At 48.7% G+C, this 18,603-nt stretch overlaps 1 protein-coding gene across 3 annotated transcripts in view; it reads right to left on the bottom strand.

Moving 5' to 3' along the window:
* The window catches only part of MYZAP (myocardial zonula adherens protein), an 88,248-nt gene that overhangs the window by 50,895 nt on the left and 18,750 nt on the right, over window positions 1-18,603 (bottom strand). For all 3 annotated transcript variants that reach the window (XR_015723133.1, XM_045787754.2, XM_045787670.2), the window contains exons 3-6: window positions 10,453-10,608; window positions 7,244-7,336; window positions 3,856-3,969; window positions 616-768 (exon numbers count right to left, since the gene is read on the bottom strand). Coding sequence is in view for 2 of the 3 variants with exons in the window: in XM_045787754.2 (XP_045643710.1) it covers window positions 616-768; window positions 3,856-3,969; window positions 7,244-7,336; window positions 10,453-10,608 (516 nt within the window). In the remaining variant the exon portion in view is untranslated. The remainder of the gene's footprint in view (window positions 1-615; window positions 769-3,855; window positions 3,970-7,243; window positions 7,337-10,452; window positions 10,609-18,603) is intronic.

The raw sequence follows: 18,603 nt of genomic DNA, 5'->3' as shown, positions 1-18,603 counted from the left end.
TCCAGGAAATAATTTATTGAGCGCCTTTCTCTGAGCCACCCCTGGGTCTGCTCTCACCGGCGGGTGGGAGATCAATGCGCGCCTCACATTCTGGGAGGGGCCCTAACACCTCCAAGGCACGAGAAGCCCCGCTGAGGAACAGGCACAGCCTGGAGGACCAGAGGGACACTGCCCAGGTCCTTGGTCACCCACGGATCTTCTTCCCGCGTGCTCCCAAGCTCTTTATTCTCACCCCGCACACAAAGACCTTGAGACGTCAGAGAAAATCTGAACAGTGAAGCTTCTGACGTCCCAGACCTGTGGGCCCCACAGTGCCCTCTCAGTATGTGACAGCAGCGCCATGACGACGGCCTCGGCAGCCCTTGAGGCCACTGGGGCCAGGGCAGGAGGGCCCGCTGGGGGCATTCATGGGGCCCCCCAATCTGGACTGACAGCAGTGAACACAGAAACCCCCTCGGTGCCCTCAAGCCAGGCCCTGCAGAGCTGGCCACAAAAATGTGGGCGACGCCAACTAGGAAAACAGAGGAAAGGAGAAGAATTACTGAAGATGGGAGGAGAGAGGAGAAAAGGGAAAGAAGAGAAGGGTCGGGGGGAATCTGCGCCCCCACACTTCACCTTCATTTTCAGCAGCTGGTTTTCAACCTGCGCCACCTCCAGCTGCCTCTGCCTCTCGCGCAGCTGGCCCACGGATGCCTCGTAGCTCCGCCGCAGGTCCTTCATCCGGTCCTTAATGTGGCTGTTTTCCAAAGTGACATCCACCAGGGTTTTCTACGGACACAAAAAGAAATCAAAACCAGATCCGGCGATGTGAGTACACACGGCCAGAGCCGTGCACAGGGACATCCCTTTGCCATTAACCACTGAGACGGAGGTCAGGCCCCGGCAGCTGCAGGCCGCGACGCTGCTGTTCGAGGGGCTGAGGGTCCCCCCACCACCGCGGTCAAGAGGTCTGCGGCTCTGCGGCGGGGTGGCCGGCGAGCCTCCCCTCGAGCACCCCCCAGCCTCTGCCCACCCCCGGCTGCCACTGCTTATGATGGACGGAAACGGACGAATATGGAGTCTTTCCAAGGAAAAGTGTTCACGATGCATCATTTCACATGGAGAAAAATGGGTTTTGACAATAGTAAGGATAGAACAAATCCCATTTTGAGAAGACAGATGTACAAGCAGCTGTTCAAATGCGTTTATGCAGAGAAAATTGTTTTGAAGCCTAGGATGAATCTCACCCAAATCCCAAATACTAGGGGGTCTCCAGGCGGTGGGCTTAGGGAGGGTATTTATTTCCTTCTCTGTTTTCTGTATCCTTCACGCTCCCACAACAAAATCAGAGAACAGAACGTGTTTTGGAGAACGGGGATATTGCCCTGTCTCCCTACAGGGGCTGCCGCCGCGGTGCCTATGGACTGCCGGCGAGCACGGGCACAGCACGGCGAGGCGCTGGGGGCGCCCCCAAGTGCGTCACCGTCCCCTCTCAGGCAGAGAAGGGTGGCGATGAGGGGACACCAGGGAGCGGAGTGTGGGGACTCAGACAAGTGCCCGACAAGCGTCAAAAGCCTGTTGACTACTGCTCCAGGCCACCCACCGGAGCAAGAACGATTGGATGCTGGTGTCATTAAAGCTCTGGTTCCACTTGGCTAACCCCCGTACAGAGAACGGCCTCCACAACCCAGGATTCTCACCGCCGGGGACTGGGTCATGGCCACCATCTACCCGCTCCCCAGGCTGTGTTCAGCTTTCGGTCAGATGTGGAAACTCTGGTGTTGGACCCATTGTCTAACACCTTTGTCCTCTTTGTGGGTGATAAGTCCCTGAAGCTTACCTGAGTCCTTAGCCACCCCTCTGGATAAAAAGCCTCTCGCTCCTAAACCTCCTTGAATCAGGAGAAAGGATTTTTGATGGAGGCACATCGATATGAAAGAAACTACAGAAGCCACGTGGAAGCAGAGAATGAGAAAATAATTTGAGCTGCAAGGGGCTTTAGAAACCACCTGGCCCCACCACCCACTCTCCAAGGCCCACGGGCTTTACAGGTCCAACGCTTGTGCTCATGAGCCTACATCTGGACCCAGAGACCAGGGTTCTGGTCCTGGCTCTGCTACTAGCTAGACGCCTTGTTCAAGGCATTTCTCTCGGCCGACCTCGGCTTGTTTATCCATAAAACAAGAGGACTGGAGATCATCTCAGCACTTCCTTTCCGTTCTGACATTCTGTGACATCAAACCAAGAGTCTGGTCTCATGGTCAATACTAATGAAAATGGGCCAGTCTGGGCAATGGGAGAGGTCAGGGCCTTGCAGAAATAAGAAGCCAACTATCTTCAGACGCACTTGAATTTCCTGTCTGTGATATGGTGCCTTTCCTTCCTCCTTTTTCTCCTTCTCCTCCTTCTTTTTAACAATAATTTTTAATCATTTCATGATAAAGCTCCTTGGTCCGCCCCGGGCCAAGAGGCTGGACCATAACTAGGAACCAGAGAGGGTACCTGGGTCACGGCTGACCCTGTTCTAACAGCTGACCTCACGGCCTGGGGAGCCAGCAGGATGGCAGATCAGAAGTACGGCAGGGAAGAAAAACCAGAAAGTCAGTACCCGCGCCAACCAGGTCTGAACTCAGGTGAGGCGCGGCACCTCCCAGGTGAGCAGGAATGCGAAGACGCCCGAGAGAGAAGGAAAGGGAGCTCTGCCAATCCCCCTTGATGGCAGAAGGAAGGGAAAGCCCAGGCTACTGCATAAACCAGAGCCAGAGCAGGGCCAGGCCTGAAGCCAGGGGAAAACGGGCATGCACTAAGAAGGACCAGGAAAAGGGTGAGGCTCCGAGACCCCCCCAGAAATGGCCTCCCAGACAAATCCAAAGATGACGCCCACCTGGGCCCACTGTTGCGCCCAACCCCGTGGTTGGCACTATTGCCGTAACAGCTGTTACCAGAAGATATTCGGTTCATGGGGAAGTGGATGATCCCAACACGACAATTTGTTTATCTGATAAGTTATTTACACAGAACCGGGAAGGACAGTAACAGCCATAGGCCCTTTAAGAGGAGTGTAAAAAGATAAGAGCCAAATGAACTTGGAGGAGAGGCAGAAACTATTGTTTGCATATCTGGAAACTAAAGCGAAGGGACACTGTTTCTGGTGAATGTAACACTCTGTTCTGAACACGCTCAGGTTAATTTGCATAGGAGATGCAGGACTCCGTTGCAGGACAGGGTAAGAGCGGGTGGCACTGGCCTGGTGAGCTCCCAGCAAATCAGATTCCTCCCGAGAGCAATCCTCCGGAAGCGGGCTGACAACACACATCTGGAGGGTCCTGAGTCTTCCTGCTTCCCTGTCTGGGACTATGGGACATTCTTTGGCTTGCATAGGATTTCTTCTCTTGTGAGACAATTTCTAAATTAGGCAAACGTGTTTAGCAGCCTTTGGGAGTTCCCCGCCATGCATGACTACAGGGTGTCTGGGACTGAGTCTGCCTTTTCCGTGCCTGGGTGGAACTTCCCGCAACTAGGGCTGCAAGGAGCAGGGGCTGATGTGCTGTGTTAGGCACTGACACCTGAGACCACTTGGGCGCCTGCTGGAGAAAGGGACACCGCTAGCATGGAGCTCAGGATCTAACTTCCGTTTTAACGTTTTAACACAAACTCAACTCGAAGGTTCAGAGCCTCCGCTTGGAAGCACTTCCTTTCACTTCCCTCACCTGTGTCCTGGCGGGGTCTTTACTGTGGCCATGCTTGGAGGATCCTGCATCATGATCTGAAGACATCCCGTGACTTACTTTTCTACAGAGGCACGGGGCCCACCCCTGGTTAGGCACGCCTGCCCCGTAACAGAGGGCACCCAGGCTGGCAGCGAGCGAGGAGTACCTGCAGGCCAATGGAGTCCGACGTTAAGGCTGAGTTCGTGGCGTTGAAACTGTCCAGGGCGGACGCCTGTGTCTGGATGTGATTCTCAAGATACTCCTGCTTAGCCTGGGAAGCCTAGACAGATGATGAGGTAGTTACACGAAACCATATACACACACAACGAGCCTCGGTTAGGCTAGAACCTTCTCCTGGTATTTCAAGTAGAGCTTAAGATTACAGAGTCGACATCTGCACGACCCAGAGGGGGAAAAGAAAAGAACACTGTTCCTTCATGCGTTCCCCCGCAGGGCCTCGCTGGGCCCTCGCAACAGGTGTGGCCACCGGAACACCCCCTTTCTATGGAGGAAACCGAATCCGAGGAGTCCAGGGATCTGCACACCAGCCGCTGGGAAGAGGCAGAGCTGGACCTAGAACCCGGCTGGAACACCTTCTCCTGCCATCTTGCTCTTTCTACCCTCCACAGAGAGAGCACACGTGGGGCGCACGCACTTCTCAAGCGTGGTTACGGGGCTCCCGCTGCTGCGGGGTGGTCTTTGTTGGGCGTGTGTGGTTGGCACGTTTGAGACGGTTTCCTCAGACAGCGTTCCCGCAGTCTCAAGCCAGCCCTTCGGGAAGCGCTGGCTATACCGCAGCGGTAAGGGCTGGGGTCGGCTCAAGGGGGGACACCTGCGGGGTCCGCGGGCCCACCGAAGCAGCCGGCAGCGACGGTGCTGGAGCGGGCGGTGCCCCGTGCGCGGGGCCGGTGGAAACAGGCCAGGCCGGAGCAGCGCAGGCTCCCCGAGCACAGGAGAGCCGTGGGCATCGCGGGCGGGCCTGGAGCCGGAGCAGACTGTGCAGACGCTTCCGCCACCATTCCCGCTCGGGGGAAGGAGGGTGTGCACGGGAAGGTGCTGGAAAGCCAGGGGCAGACGTGAGTCGCCTGCAACTGCAATCCTTCGGCTTTAATTACAGCCGTTCGTGTGTCCGTGTCCGGCAGAGTAAACCTGCTCAAGCGGGTGAGGACCTCGCAGACCTCTCCCGCGGGCCGGCGGGAACGGGCTGGGCTAGGCGGCTCGTTCACACGCGCGCAGCCCTGTCACCAAGGCGCTGGCTGTGACCTACGCAGACCAAGCCGCGCACCGCCCAGCCCAGCCACGCTGAACTCGAAGGCACGACTGTTGCAACTGTGCTTCCTTCCGGCAGATATTTACCTCGATGGAAAGTGTGTCATATATACATGGGCTTGTTTTTCTTCAACGTTATGAATCACAAGTAGAAAAAAATTTTTTTTTCTCACGGGCATTAGCTTGTTTAAACCGGATGAATGTTATTTTTTCTTAAATTGGAAAGTAATACCTTCACACAGTTCAAACATTTACAAAATATAAAAGGTAGACACAAATAAATCAATCACTCCTGTCCCATCCGCTCAGATAGCACCTTGCCCGCTCTGCCCCTCAACCAAGAATCACCGCGGTGGGGGTGGCGGGGAGACTTAAACCTTAAGCAGACTCCACACCCAGCGCGGAGCCCAACGCAGGGCTCAATCCCACAACTCTGAGATCACGACCTGAGCCAAAATCAAGAGTCCGATACTCAGCTAACGGAGCTGCCCAGGCACCCCCTTCTTCTCTTTTAAATTCCGCGTACTCTATTGTAGAGTGGTAATTTATTTTACTTTCCCCTTCTTGATGGACATTTAGGTTTCCAGTCTTGTTACCACTGCAAACGACGCTTGGTAACTAAACTCGTACGTATGTCGTCTCACATGTGAGAGTTTACAGAATACGTTCTTCAGAAGAGAACCGCGAAGTCACAGGATAGAGTCACAGGATAGAGTCATTTTGTAGATACTGCCAATCGCGCTCTCTCGCAGGGCGATTCAAAATTACATCCTATGCAGCAATCTGCCAGTTCCTGCACAGCACTGCTAAGGCAGTGTCCTGTCCACTCCTACGGGGAGGCCAGTCTCATAGGTAACAATCACATCTCAGGATGGTTTTAATCGGAATTTCTCTTATTGAGAAGGAGGCAGAGCCTGCCATCAGACATGTCAGAGCTCTTCATCCTTCTTTTACTCGAAGTTATCTATAACAAATACTTTGCCTATTTTTAGGAGTTGTGGCCTTTTCTTCTTGATGTCTGTGCACTCTTTAAATACTCAGGAAATTAGCCTGTTGTCTAGGATAGGAAGGGCAGATCATTTTTGCTAGGTTTGTCACTGGACTTTGGTGCTTTTGCCAGCACACATCTTTCATTTCACTGTAGTCAAAGTTACCAAACTTTTCTTTTGTGGTTCTTGGGATTTCACGTCAGAGTAACAAAAAGCCTTCTCCATCCCAAGAGTATAAAAGAACTCACACATGTTTTCTTCTGGCACTTTTAAGTCTCATCTTCAGCAGTTAAGTCTTTGATCTCTTTGGAATTCAACCAGATAGAAGTCTGTCATGATGGCATATAAGCTGTTCCCACAGCATATATTGACTGGTCCACTTTCCTCCTTTTGAGTTGCTACATTTATCACATATCGGCATACATTTCTGGGCTTTCTTCATGGATGCTTATTTATTTGTCAATATGATACTGTCCTAATCTTTGAGGCTCTCTCAGTTTCTTGTAATATTAACAGAGCTAGTCTTCCTCATTGCATTTTTTTCCAGAACTTCCTCAACTCTCCATGTTTATTTTCTGTATACTTTGGAATCATCTAGTCCAGTTGTAAAAACAACATAAAATAAAAATCTGTTGGTATTTTTATTGGGTTACATTACATTCATACATTAACCTGAACAGTACTGACATCTGACAATGTTAGCACTTCCTGTCTAAGCACATGGTAGGTCTTTCCTCTTGGTACAGATTACTCCTAGATATTTGGTAGTTTTCTGTTGCTCTTATTTCTTCTTACCAGTTGTTTTTTTTTTTTGTATATTGAAATCTATTTGTTTGTATCTATTAATTTTTTTTTACCCTACCTTACAAAATTGTTTTTTATAGGGTTTTTTTTCACAGGTTCACTTGTGTTTTCTGGGTATATAATCATATAGTTTGTAAACAGTGACAGTTCTACATTTACCTGTCCAATTTTTATGTCTTTAAATTCATGTCTCTTGTTTAATTCCAGTGGCTAGTCTCTCAGCTACAATGTTAAATAGTAAAAATGGCAGCTGGCTTCCTCATCTTACCCCTGACTGTGGAGGGACTGCTTTGAATGTAGAGATTATTCTTGCCACAAAAATATCCCTTTAAATAATAAACTTAATTCTGTGATGAAATTCCCTCAGTTCATTTAAAATTTGATTCCATTCGCAAAGAACATCATAAACTCAAATATGTTCAGGCACCAGCCACTTGGAGTGCTAGACCCCACCACCCTCCATATTTCCAAGTCACTGAGATATGCACTTACTGACAATTCCTGGGTGAGCTGTCGAATCTTCTGTCTCATTTCGTCATAGTCTCCATACATTCGCTTCCTTACTTTTTCCAAAGTGGCTCTCACCTGCAGATGAGATGCTAGTTTGAGATCAAGCTTAACATTTTCATGTGAAATCTGCTGAAACCCTAATGACAGGAGGGCCCCACAAAAAAAACAAAACAAACAAAAACAATTTTAAGAACATGACAGCTTAGGAGATGAAGGGATAAAATCACTCTTAATATCTAGTTAAAAAGGCAAGGGAATTATCCAAATGATACCAATTAATAAATACACATTATGATTATATATGATTACAATTATTAATAAAGGTTAATTACCCAAATAACAAGCTCCAAAGAAAAAATGGTTTGTGGAAATTTCCTATCACCTATCAAAACACATCCAGGCAGGATATACCCTTTTTCCTATCACGCGTTTTTATAAGTAGGAAACTTCTAACAAGTCGACTCTATAAACAGGTGGCTAGGAGAACCAAAAAACCAAAACCAAAAAGCAAACTCTAATCTTCCCTGTGTCTGCTCTGACCACCAAAGAGCAATTAAATGTCTGGAATATACAGTAGTGAAGTACGTGTCTAGAGAGACCATAAATTTGAACATTAGTTCCTCAATCATCACCAATAATACACAAGGCACAAAATATAACAAAGGTCAGGGTGATCCCCTGAACACCCGTTCACACAACCACTGAAGTTTCTCTATACTAGCACTTCCAAAGCAGTAGCCAGGTCCTTAAAAATTTTATAAATAAAAACACAAAACCTTGACCCCATCTCCTCCCTTCTTCTGCTGCCCCTCTGATTGATGGAGAGCTCAGGGGTCCTCAAATAGAAAAGAGGTCTCAAGGGAGCTGGCTGCAGAGAGCTCCAGGACTTCATCGCAGGAAGGCCTGGAAGGCAGCAGTTGGTTGGAATGAGGGGTGTGTAGGGGACAGCACAGGGGGAATGTCACCTTGAAGCTGTGTTTGCACAGTTAGCACATGGTTTTACATCAGACTGCACGTTTATTGGGGGCGACTGCATACTGGTGACGATTTCGGCAACAGGGCACGAGTCAAGGTGCCAAGCCCTCCCTAAACGAACCCTGATAACAGAGTCTACTTTCTTGCTGTTATCTACAATCATTTTGGGGAAAATGAGGCCCAAAACACAACTCTTCACTCTGGGCAGACAGACCGTCTTTCACGGTGGCCCTGAGTTTACGCTCACGCTGCTCACCAGCGGGGAGTGCACTGGCTCTCATGCAGGGTGGCAAATACTGCAGGAAGCCAACCGGGCAGAGTCACTCATGGCAAGAGGACCAACAATCCCATAAACATGCTTAGGAACAAGCAGGCCAGGGATGGATCTGAAGTCGGCTAGAGAAGGTGGGACCTGGAAATTAATTTTAAGTTGCAGGTCCCCGTAGAGGCTGGGAATTCAGGTCAGAACCACCCGTGCCCTAGGCACATGTCATCGCTGGTTCACAACCAGCCTCCACCTGCTGCTTTTGTCTTGGGCAACTGGCGACTCTCAGCTCTGCTTCCGAGGCCTGCCTGAGGCAGAGGAGAAGGGACTATTTCCATGAGAAAAATACTGGCGGCTAGGACTGTTCAAGTTGCTTCTATTTAGGAAAATCAGGAATGAGACACTCTGAACGATTAAAAATTATATTTGGGGAGTAGGATGACTGGGGATTTGAGGCTGGGGGTTGTCACACTCGTCCTGTGCTTTTGTGTGTGTAGTTTTGCCTTTTCTTCATTTTCTCTGTTAAGCATTTATTATCATTTTTAATATTTTAATTATGTAAGTATCCAAATCTTTCAGGACACATGAAAGAAGATGCCCGAAACAGTTATTATTTTTAATACTCGATATGAGATGTTCTTTTAAAAACTCCATACAAAGGCTGACAGCATCACTTTGCGTCTTCTCTGCAAACACACCAAAAAAAAGCTGGCAGTTTCGACTTTAGGGGTCCCTTCCCAACCTCCACAATCCATACAGGAAAAAATGGAAGTCCACAGAGAACAAAAGCTTGACTGGGCCAAGCACAGAGGTGGACGTTGAACTGATGTCCGGGGGGTAGCCCGCTGCCCCACGCTGCTCTGCTTCTCACGAGCACTTTCTAGTCCACAGGCCGGTGCTCAGGCCCCAACGGTGTCAGAGTAACTCATTTCCTCTCTATCTAATCACACTGATTTGGTCAACAAGGGCATTGGGAAGCCAAAGAACCAAAAAGAAATGGAGATAAATGGAGAGATGGATGGATGGATGGAGACGGATGAAAAGAAAAAATTTCGAAGAAAATGTTCCTTAACAACTGTTCCGGTTAAATTGTAGAATTATGGATGGTTTTGTTTTCTTATTATACATTTTTGTGGTTTCCAAATTTTCTTGACAGTGTGTAATTAAAAAGAAATGTAATACTAAACACAAAGAAATGACATCGATTGGCCTGAGATGGACAGTGTCTACAGTGGTCGACTTCTCAGCATCTGTTTCGACAACGAATTGGTCTGAACCAGCCATAATCAATCCCATTCCCGTCGCCAGGGGATCCATCCAGGGATGGAACTGGGAAGGGGCATGTGACCCAATCCTGGCCAATGAGACATAAGAAGCAGCCTGATAAAGGGCCTCTAAGAGGAAACCAGACACAAGTGGCCTCTTTTCTTCCTCCAGACACCATGATATTTTCAGATGATGCCATGAGCCTGAGGCTGAAGGACAGAACCAAGGGAAACTCAGACAAGTCGGACTGTGCCTGGACATGTCCTGGCGAGAGCCCACCTACCCCTACGCTTAATCCTCATATGAGACAAATTTCCTTTTCGAGTTGCCATCTCTGTTCCTTGCAACCAAATGTACACACTTTTTGAAACTCGTGTACTGGGCCTGGAGTATCCAACACAATAATCAAAAATCACTTAAAAGGCATGGAAGAAGGGGGTCATTTGGTCTCCCGGGCATCTCTACTCAGTCACCTCCAGCAGTTCACTCTAGACCTCGCTGCAGAATTACATCTCCACCTTTAACATCACCGTGAAGATACGTAGAAACATTTCCATCCAAGAGGGTCAGGCTGGGAATTCTTCCGAAAGGCCTTAACACATTCACGTCAATGCTTCCAACACCACCGTCTAGCACGCTACAAAAGGAGTATACACAAAACAATAAACATGCTTAAATGACTCACGTCTCTGATGTAGTTCATCTCTTCTTTCAGCTGGTTGGTGGACCACCCGTACACCACCATTTCTTTCTGCTCGTTTGGGTCTGATCTCCGCACCACGCCGTAGACAACACCCTGAGGAAGTTTCCTGGTTGGCTCCCCATTGCTTAGGTCAGGGTGCTTCAAGAAGGGAGAAAAGAGGAAAGAAAAATGACTGTTTAGGCCTCATGGGAGCAGCTGTGATAAGAGGTGCACTGCGTATGGCCATGCAGGCTGCGTCGGCACTGAGGAGGCCGGTGGCAAGGAGAGGCCGGCGGAGACCCAGCCCCCTCACCCTTTTCACACTTGTATCTGGCTTGGGCCAAGCCAGCCTTTGCCCTAGAGGAAGGGCATCTTTCTCAAATTCCTACTGAAGCCCTATCCACCCACCTAATAAGAGTGCATCTGCAGGGCCCCACTGTCCTGGACAGGCACCCTTCTCATTCTCAGGAAGGTGCCAGATGGACCTGTGTTGTCCCTCATGACAAGAGCAAGTGTCGGCACTCTCACAGTCCTGGTATCCTGGTAACGCTGCTGCCCCTCCACCCCCCACAGCAGTTCCTCCGGGTGCCTTCAACCTCATCGCTAAATACGTCCCTTGAAATGCACGAGGTTGAGATACTGGGGGAAGAATGTTGGCTGCCCTCTGGCAGCCAGATTGTCCCCTGAGGGTTAGGACCAACCTGGAGCCAGCTCTGAGCAAAGGAGTGGGGAGTGGTGAGTACACAACCTCTTGTGACCATTCATGAAAGGTTTCTGAAAAGCCAGGCAGAGGCAGCATGACTTCACTCCAGAACAATCTTCCAGCACCTTAATTCCTTCACCTAAAGCACTGACCAGTGTTGAAATGCAAACACCCTTGGGAAGGGGTAACATGTCCAAGTCCTAACACACCTTTACAGAAAGAAGGCTCAAGAAGCCAGAGAAAGGGAAATTAAGAAGATTTATCCATAAGCCTGAAAGACCTCGATGTGAGACGGGAATCCATCAAAATTCTAGAGGAGAACATAGGCAACAACCTCTACGACATCGGCCAAAGCAACCTTTTTCATGACACATCCCCAAAGGCAAGAGAAACAAAAGATAAAATGAACTTATGGGACTTCATCAAGATTAAAAGTTTCTGCACAGCCAAGGAAACAGTCAGAAAAACTAAGAGGCAGCCCACGGAATGGGAGAAGATATTTGCAAATGATGCTACAGATAAAAGACTGGTATCCAAGATCTACAAAGAACTTCTCAAACTCAATACACGAGAAACAAATAAACAAATCAAAAAATGGGCAGAAGATATGAACAGACACTTTTCCAATGAAGACATACAAATGGCTAACAGACACATGAAAAAATGTTCAAAATCATTAGCCATCAAGGAAATTCAAATCAAAACCACACTGAGATACCACCTTACGCCAGTTAGAATGGCAAAAATAGACAAGGCAAGAAACAACAATTGTTGGAGAGGATGTGGAGAAAGGGGATCCCTCCTACATTGTTGGTGGGAATGCAAGTTGGTACAGCCACTCTGGAAAACAGTGTGGACGTCCCTTAAAAAGTTAAAAATTGAGCTACCCTATGACCCAGCCATTGCACTACTGTGTGTTTACCCCAAAGATACAGACGTAGCGAAGAGAAGGGCCATATGCACCCCAATGTTCATAGCAGCAATGTCCACAATAGCTAAATTGTGGAAGGAGCCGAGATGCCCTTCAACAGATGACTGGATTAAGAAGTTGTGGTCCATATATACGATGGAATATTACTCAGCAATCAGAAAGAACGAGTTCTCAACATTTGCTACAACATGGACAGCACTGGAGGAGATAATGCTAAGTGAAATAAGTCAAGCAGAGAAAGACAACTATCATATGATTTCTCTCATCTATGGAACATAAGAACTAGGATGATCGGTAGGGGAAGAGAGGGATAAAGAAAGGGGGGGTAATCAGAAGGGGGAATGAAACATGAGAGACTATGGACTATGAGAAACAAACTGAGGACTTCAGAGGGGAGGGGGGTGGGGGAATGGGATAGACCGGTGATGGGTAGTAAGGAGGGCACGTATTGCATGGTGCACTGGGTGTTATACACAACTAATGAATCATCGAGCCTTACATCGGAAACCGGGGATGTACTGTATGGTGACTAACATAATATAATAAAAAAATCATTTAAAAAAAAAAAAAGATTTATCCATAAGCCAGATATGCTACTTAGTACATTTAGTTTTTTTTTTTTTAAAGATTTTATTTATTTATTTGACAGAGATAGGGACAGCCAGCGAGGGAGGGAACACAAGCAGGGGGAGTGGGAGAGGAAGAAGCAGGCTCATAGCGGAGGAGCCTGATGTGGGGCTCGATCCCATAACGCCGGGATCACGCCCTGAGCCGAAGGCAGACGCTTAACCGCTGCGCCACCCAGGCGCCCCTGCACATTTCGTTTTTACAACCACTCTGTGACACAGAGATGGTCTTCTCCACTTGATAGCTGAGAAAACCAAAGTTCAGAGAGGTTCAATAGCTTGCTTCCAGCCACACATCTGGGTTCAAGACCAATTCTGTCTGACACGAAGTAAACCTCCCCGCACAGCAGGGTTTGTTAGGTGCAGGAGGACAGAGTAAGAGCCCCCATGAGGGAGAAGGAAGGGCAGGACAAAACCAGGGGCTGAGACTTCATAGACAAACCAGCCTACACCCACTCTTCCCTGGGGCTGACCCTGGTACCTTGACGATCACAGTACAGAAGCCTGAATTCCATAATGGCAGCTCTGCTCTCCCACTAATCTTTTTTTTAAAGATTTCATTTATTTATTTACAGACACAGAGAGAGGGAGAGAGAACACGAATGGGGCGGTGGAGGGCAGATGGAGAGAGAGATTCTCAAACAGACTCTGCTCTAAGTGCAGAGCCCGACGTGGGGCTTGATCCCACGACCATGAGATTACGACCTGAGCCAAAATCAAGGGTCAGATGCTTAACCAACTGAGCCACCCAGGCACCCCTCCCACTAATTTTTAAACCACCTTTGCATAAATTCCTTCCATGCACTTGCAAAATATTTTTGGCATACAAAACTGTAATTTGCATTTTAAAATCATTCATTTGTGGCAGAATAAAAAGTTTATAATCCCATTCATTTAAAGTTTGTCAGTCTAAAAATATACATGACAAATTATTAACAGTAATGAACTCCAACAAGGGGACAATGTGGTGGGGGAGGGGTACTGGGTATCAGAACATCTTTCAATTCTTTCTTTATACCCCTTTGTATTCCTTGTCTGTCTAGGATGGGAGCTTTAAAAAACAAAAAAACTAGAAAACAGAACACTCATTGCTTCCCACCCTTCTGTACATATTTGGCAAGAGGTGGGATATGAGGGGGTTGTGACACTCTGTTTTTGCTTCCAGAAAATGATTCCATTTGAGGCCTTGGCACTTGGGTCCCCACAGGCACCAATGCAACTCTTGAAATCTGTGCATCAGTTTAGGTGAAGAGGCTGTTCGATGGCTCTTGGTGGGGTGACAAGCTGGGATTCCAGACCCCGGCTTTCCCAGACGTGTAATTAGGAAGAGGAAAAGCTCTAATGAAACTCCCCGCCTACCAGGCAACAAAAGCTTGCTCCTTCAGTCAGACTCCACCCAGTTCCTGAAAAACAAGATGATGAGGACAGGAGGCTTCGGTGAAAGGCATTTCTGCAAAGCAAGGGCTTTCCCAGATGGGCTGGCTTTCAGGAAAACGCTCAGGTGGCCGCATAGAGGACCCTGCCTCCCTGCCCAGGGGCAGGACGAGGACCAGCACACAGTGGAAAACACACACAATGTCACGGACAACAGGAGTCTGTGAAACACGGCTCCGGAGGTGGTGGCTCTAACACGGACACACGTGGAAAGAGATCGAAGACCCATGAAGTGAAGAACAGTCATTTCCGTACTCTTGGGTTTTGTTTTTAAAAGGTATGTTTGTGTGTATAAAACATCTAGAAGGATGGAATCCAGACTTTTAATGCCAGTGGCCTCAGTTAAAACAGGGTTTCAATTTTTCCTTTAGGCTGTCTGATTTTTAGCCAGAAAAAAAGGGCATTTTTGACTAACTTTCATTTCACTTTTCAAAAAAACTAAAACTAAACCATCACAAAGCCAGGGACTAAATGAGCCCAGAGAAGGGCCCGGCACAGGGCCACCCGCACGGGCCGTTCCACGCGGAGCGGGTCCCTGAGGCAGAGCAAGCGGCAGCTGCATGGCCACAGGGAAATGGAAGGGATGTGTAGGAACAAAGAGCAGGGGGCCCGTTTTTGTTGTCTGTTGTATTACGCAGCACCCTCCCAGGAACCCTACCTCGTCAACATCATGAGTTCTTCAAGGTGGCGACACTCGAGTGCCCGAGTCCATCTTCCCAAATCTAAGCTCTTCCCTCCGACCACAGAGTCTTCAAAATACTTAAGAGTCAGCAGTGAAACTGCATCTCACGTCTCCCTGCGGCAGCCCAGACCTCAGGGGCAGGGAAGCCAAGAGCCGGGGCCCCAGTCCGGTCGGGGCCCCTGGGAAGATGCAGGCTCAGCATGGAGAGGCTCCTGTCCAACCTCCTGGGCTCCATCTCCCCCCCCACCCCCTTTCTGTTCCTTTATCCAGTCAACCTCCCCCTTGTCACAGGCCATTACACGGGCCATTCCCTCTGCGTGTAGTGCCCTCTGCTGGGCTGAAATGTCTCTCCCTCAAGGACGTCTTCACTCACCCTTCCGACTGCTTAGGTCTCCACACCTTCACCACAACCATGACAGAGTGACTGTTGTTACCACCCCGTACGTAAGGCTCGCCTATCCACTGGGCCTTGTTGGTCTTCTTTTCCATCATCATCCCTGACAGCCAACAGCGACTGACACTTAATGAATTTCTCAAGAAGTATTTGCTGGAAAGGGAGCTTTACAAGTTGGAAGAAATTCTGGGGACTTTTCCAGATTATGTAAATATGGTCCAGCAGAAGGGACATCCTCTGCTCTTCTTAGATGGAGGGGCAGGGAGCTGATGTCTGCCCTGGTCATAAAATCTCTCTCCAGAGGAGTTGCAAAGGAGCCCGACACTGCTATCATTCTGACAAAATGTCAATGCTTTTGGTGAAAAACTGGAGAACACAGAAAAAAATCGAAAGAGCTGACATGTTTAGCACAGTGTCTGTGGCGGCGTATTTTTCCTCTCAGGTCCTTCAAAGTATCTCCCTATAAGATAAATATTAGTTTTTTAGGCATGATAACAGCATTGTGATTGTATTAAGAGATAGCCTTTATCTTTCAGAGAAACATGCTTAAATATTTATGATATCTGGGATCCAGGGCGGAGGAAGCGGACGAGAGCACAGAAAGGGCAGGACTGAGCCTGGGCTGAGGGCTCTGCGGCTGGGTGAAGGGTCAGTGACTCATCACACCAGTCAGCCTCCTTTTGTATATGTTTGAAATTCTCTGTAATTAAAAGTTGGTTGTTTTTTTTTTTTAAACTTCTTTCTAATGCTGCTTGGTATTAAAATATCAAATTCTTAAAAATGTACTAGGCCTATGAAAAGTCTCCTGGGCAGGAAACAAGACGAGGCCAAACTGCCTCGAAAACCAAAGTCCTAACAAATGCCCGAAATGAAAAGAAAGTCGGCGCCACAGAAGGGAGAAAGTACCAGCCAACTGCAACGCATCCTGTAACCCCCGCGTGACATGCGGCGTAATTAACAACAGGCTAATCAGAGAAACAGAGACTGTCTCCGTTAAACTGTCCCCTGGGATGTACTCATGTAGTGGAAAGTGCCTTGGAAAGAAGGAGAAACTACAGAAAAGTAACTCCACCTAAATTCCTGCCGCAAGGGCCTTACGGCTGCTGGAGAGCCAGACCGTACTTTCCAAACCCCAACTCAGAATGTATGATCTTACACGAGATAAGCTCCGTAACGCAGGGACGGGATCTGCTGTAGTCACCGTTTTATCCCCAAACTCAGCATAAAGAGATGTTCAATAAACACGTTCCGAAGGAAGGAGGGAAAACAGAATATTTGGAATCGGGTCGATGTCAGAAGATGTGGAGCACCGGTCATCCAAAACCCTGATCTGTGCAAAGGAAGAAAAGCCTTTGGCCAAGAAGGGTGCTCAGCGAAGAAATCCCAGCAGACACACACAGCTTAACATAAATCCAAACTGATGGCGGGAGACTGCCACAGCCAGCCCCCGGCCCCAGACGCCAGGACGGGCAGCCGGTCACCTGTCCGGTCTGCCAATACGCCTTAGACGGACCATCACGTGAACTAAATGACGTGCAAACTAGAAGCCAAGTCATTTCCCAAACTTCTTGCTTTGAACCTCTTCTTCCAGCCAGAGGGCAGCAGCTGACCCAGGGAGAGCTGAGCACGGAGCCAGGAGCGTCCTACCCACCTTGCAGGCAGAGGACCGCACTGTCAGGAATGTGCTCTGACCCGTCTGACCCGTGTGTCCATCCCAGCAAATCGGGAGTCCCGGGTCATGACTCATACTTGACACTGTTTCGTCTCCTTGTGACGAAAATGAACACTACAGCCAGCCTGAGAGGCCTGCCCACAGCCTGGGAGACAAACAGGGAGGGGATAGGCAGACCGGTCTCCTCAAAGAAATAGGTATCTTTGGCTTATTAAGGTATTTGTTATTTCTGAGAATCTCACAGACCAAAGGCACCATTTTATATAAAATAATACACTCCTGCTTGCACAAAGATCAGTCATTTTTAATGCTTAAAGAGAAGGAAAAGAAAAACTAGCCAAGCAGAAATCCCAAAGAGAGTTCTAATGATGGTATCCTGATAGGAGGTAACTTCTTAAAGCCGTTACCCTCTAGCTGCTATGCAGACAACAGCTGGTTAGGCCCAACGAGCCCAGGGAGAAAAGAGAAGATTATCTGGAGAGCAAAATCAGGAACTTCTTGGCTGGAACCCAGTCACATAGTACACACGTCAGGTAACCTTGACTGATAAAACACAAATATCCTCCAGAGACCTTCCCTGATAAGAGAAAGTGGGAGAGTTGACGTTCCCATGGCAACGCGGCCATGGCGCAGACCCAAGCTGGAAGGGCGAATCCACTAGCTGCGTGGCCTTGGGAAAGCTACTGCCCCGAGCTTCAGCGTCCCAAACAGGACAAGGGGGATACCACCCCCCACTTCAGAGGGTCACTCTAGAAATATAGAGAAGAGGATACTTAAAACCCCGCGGAGGCTGCCAGGCATCCCAGGAGCTACTGACAGATTCTATTATTCGTGGTAGCGTCTTCCCGTTTCTGAGTATCTGGGATCCTGCTGAAGTCTATGCGTCTGTCTGGATGTTTCTGTCTGTCTGCCTCTCTCTTCTTGGGTCTTTTTGCTGTTTGCGGTGTCACAGCCATCAGATCGGCCGTGACAGTGAGATGTTCACCCCTCGACTGGCCTTGTTGCTCTTCCTAGGGTGACAATCACAATCTCAGGAGGTCAAAAAATGGAGAAGAACTGTGTAGTCCTGTGGGTTTGCAAACGGTACCCCAGCCGCCCTTGGTGTCTGACAAGGCTGGGGCAGGGGGTGGGACGGGGAGACTGCTGGAGCAGCCTCGCAAACCACGGCCACTAGGCTTTCCCTCTTTTACTGACAGACTTCCATATATGTTCAGTTGAAGAAGGAGTTCCACAGCTAAAGAACCTTGGAAAAACACTGACTCCATGCTAATACCTACATTTGCTAGAAGAGAAAACTGAGGCCCAGAGATGACCTGCCTGGCCCGACCTCCATGGTGGTGGGTGAGGGAACCAGCACCAGGACCCAGGCCTCTTCCCATCCTCTTGGGGCTGCTATCTCAGAGAGCACACGGAGTCCTGCACGCCATCAGGGCAGTCCCAGCGCCGATCCGAATCCTGGCAGCACACTCCCTCACCTGGCAACAGCCCGTGCTGTTGTATAAACAGTCACGCCAAGGACAAGGACTCAGCACGCTTACTCATCTAGGGCTTTTAAGGGAAAGGGGACTATAAAGCTGAATGGCAAGGGTTTGCTCCTTTGAAACATTATACTGGGCTATGAAAGTTCCCAACTTTGCATACATGCACACGTATCTGCTTTCCCTCACTGGAGTTCTTAAAGATCTAAAGAGAGACCGCTTCTGTAAACCACA

The sequence above is a fragment of the Ursus americanus genome, chromosome 36 (genome assembly GCF_024610735.1).
Source record: "Ursus americanus isolate L20-20 chromosome 36, mUrsAme1.1.p, whole genome shotgun sequence".
Lineage (NCBI taxonomy): Eukaryota > Metazoa > Chordata > Mammalia > Carnivora > Ursidae > Ursus > Ursus americanus.
This window is presented reverse-complemented; position numbering and strand designations above follow the sequence as displayed.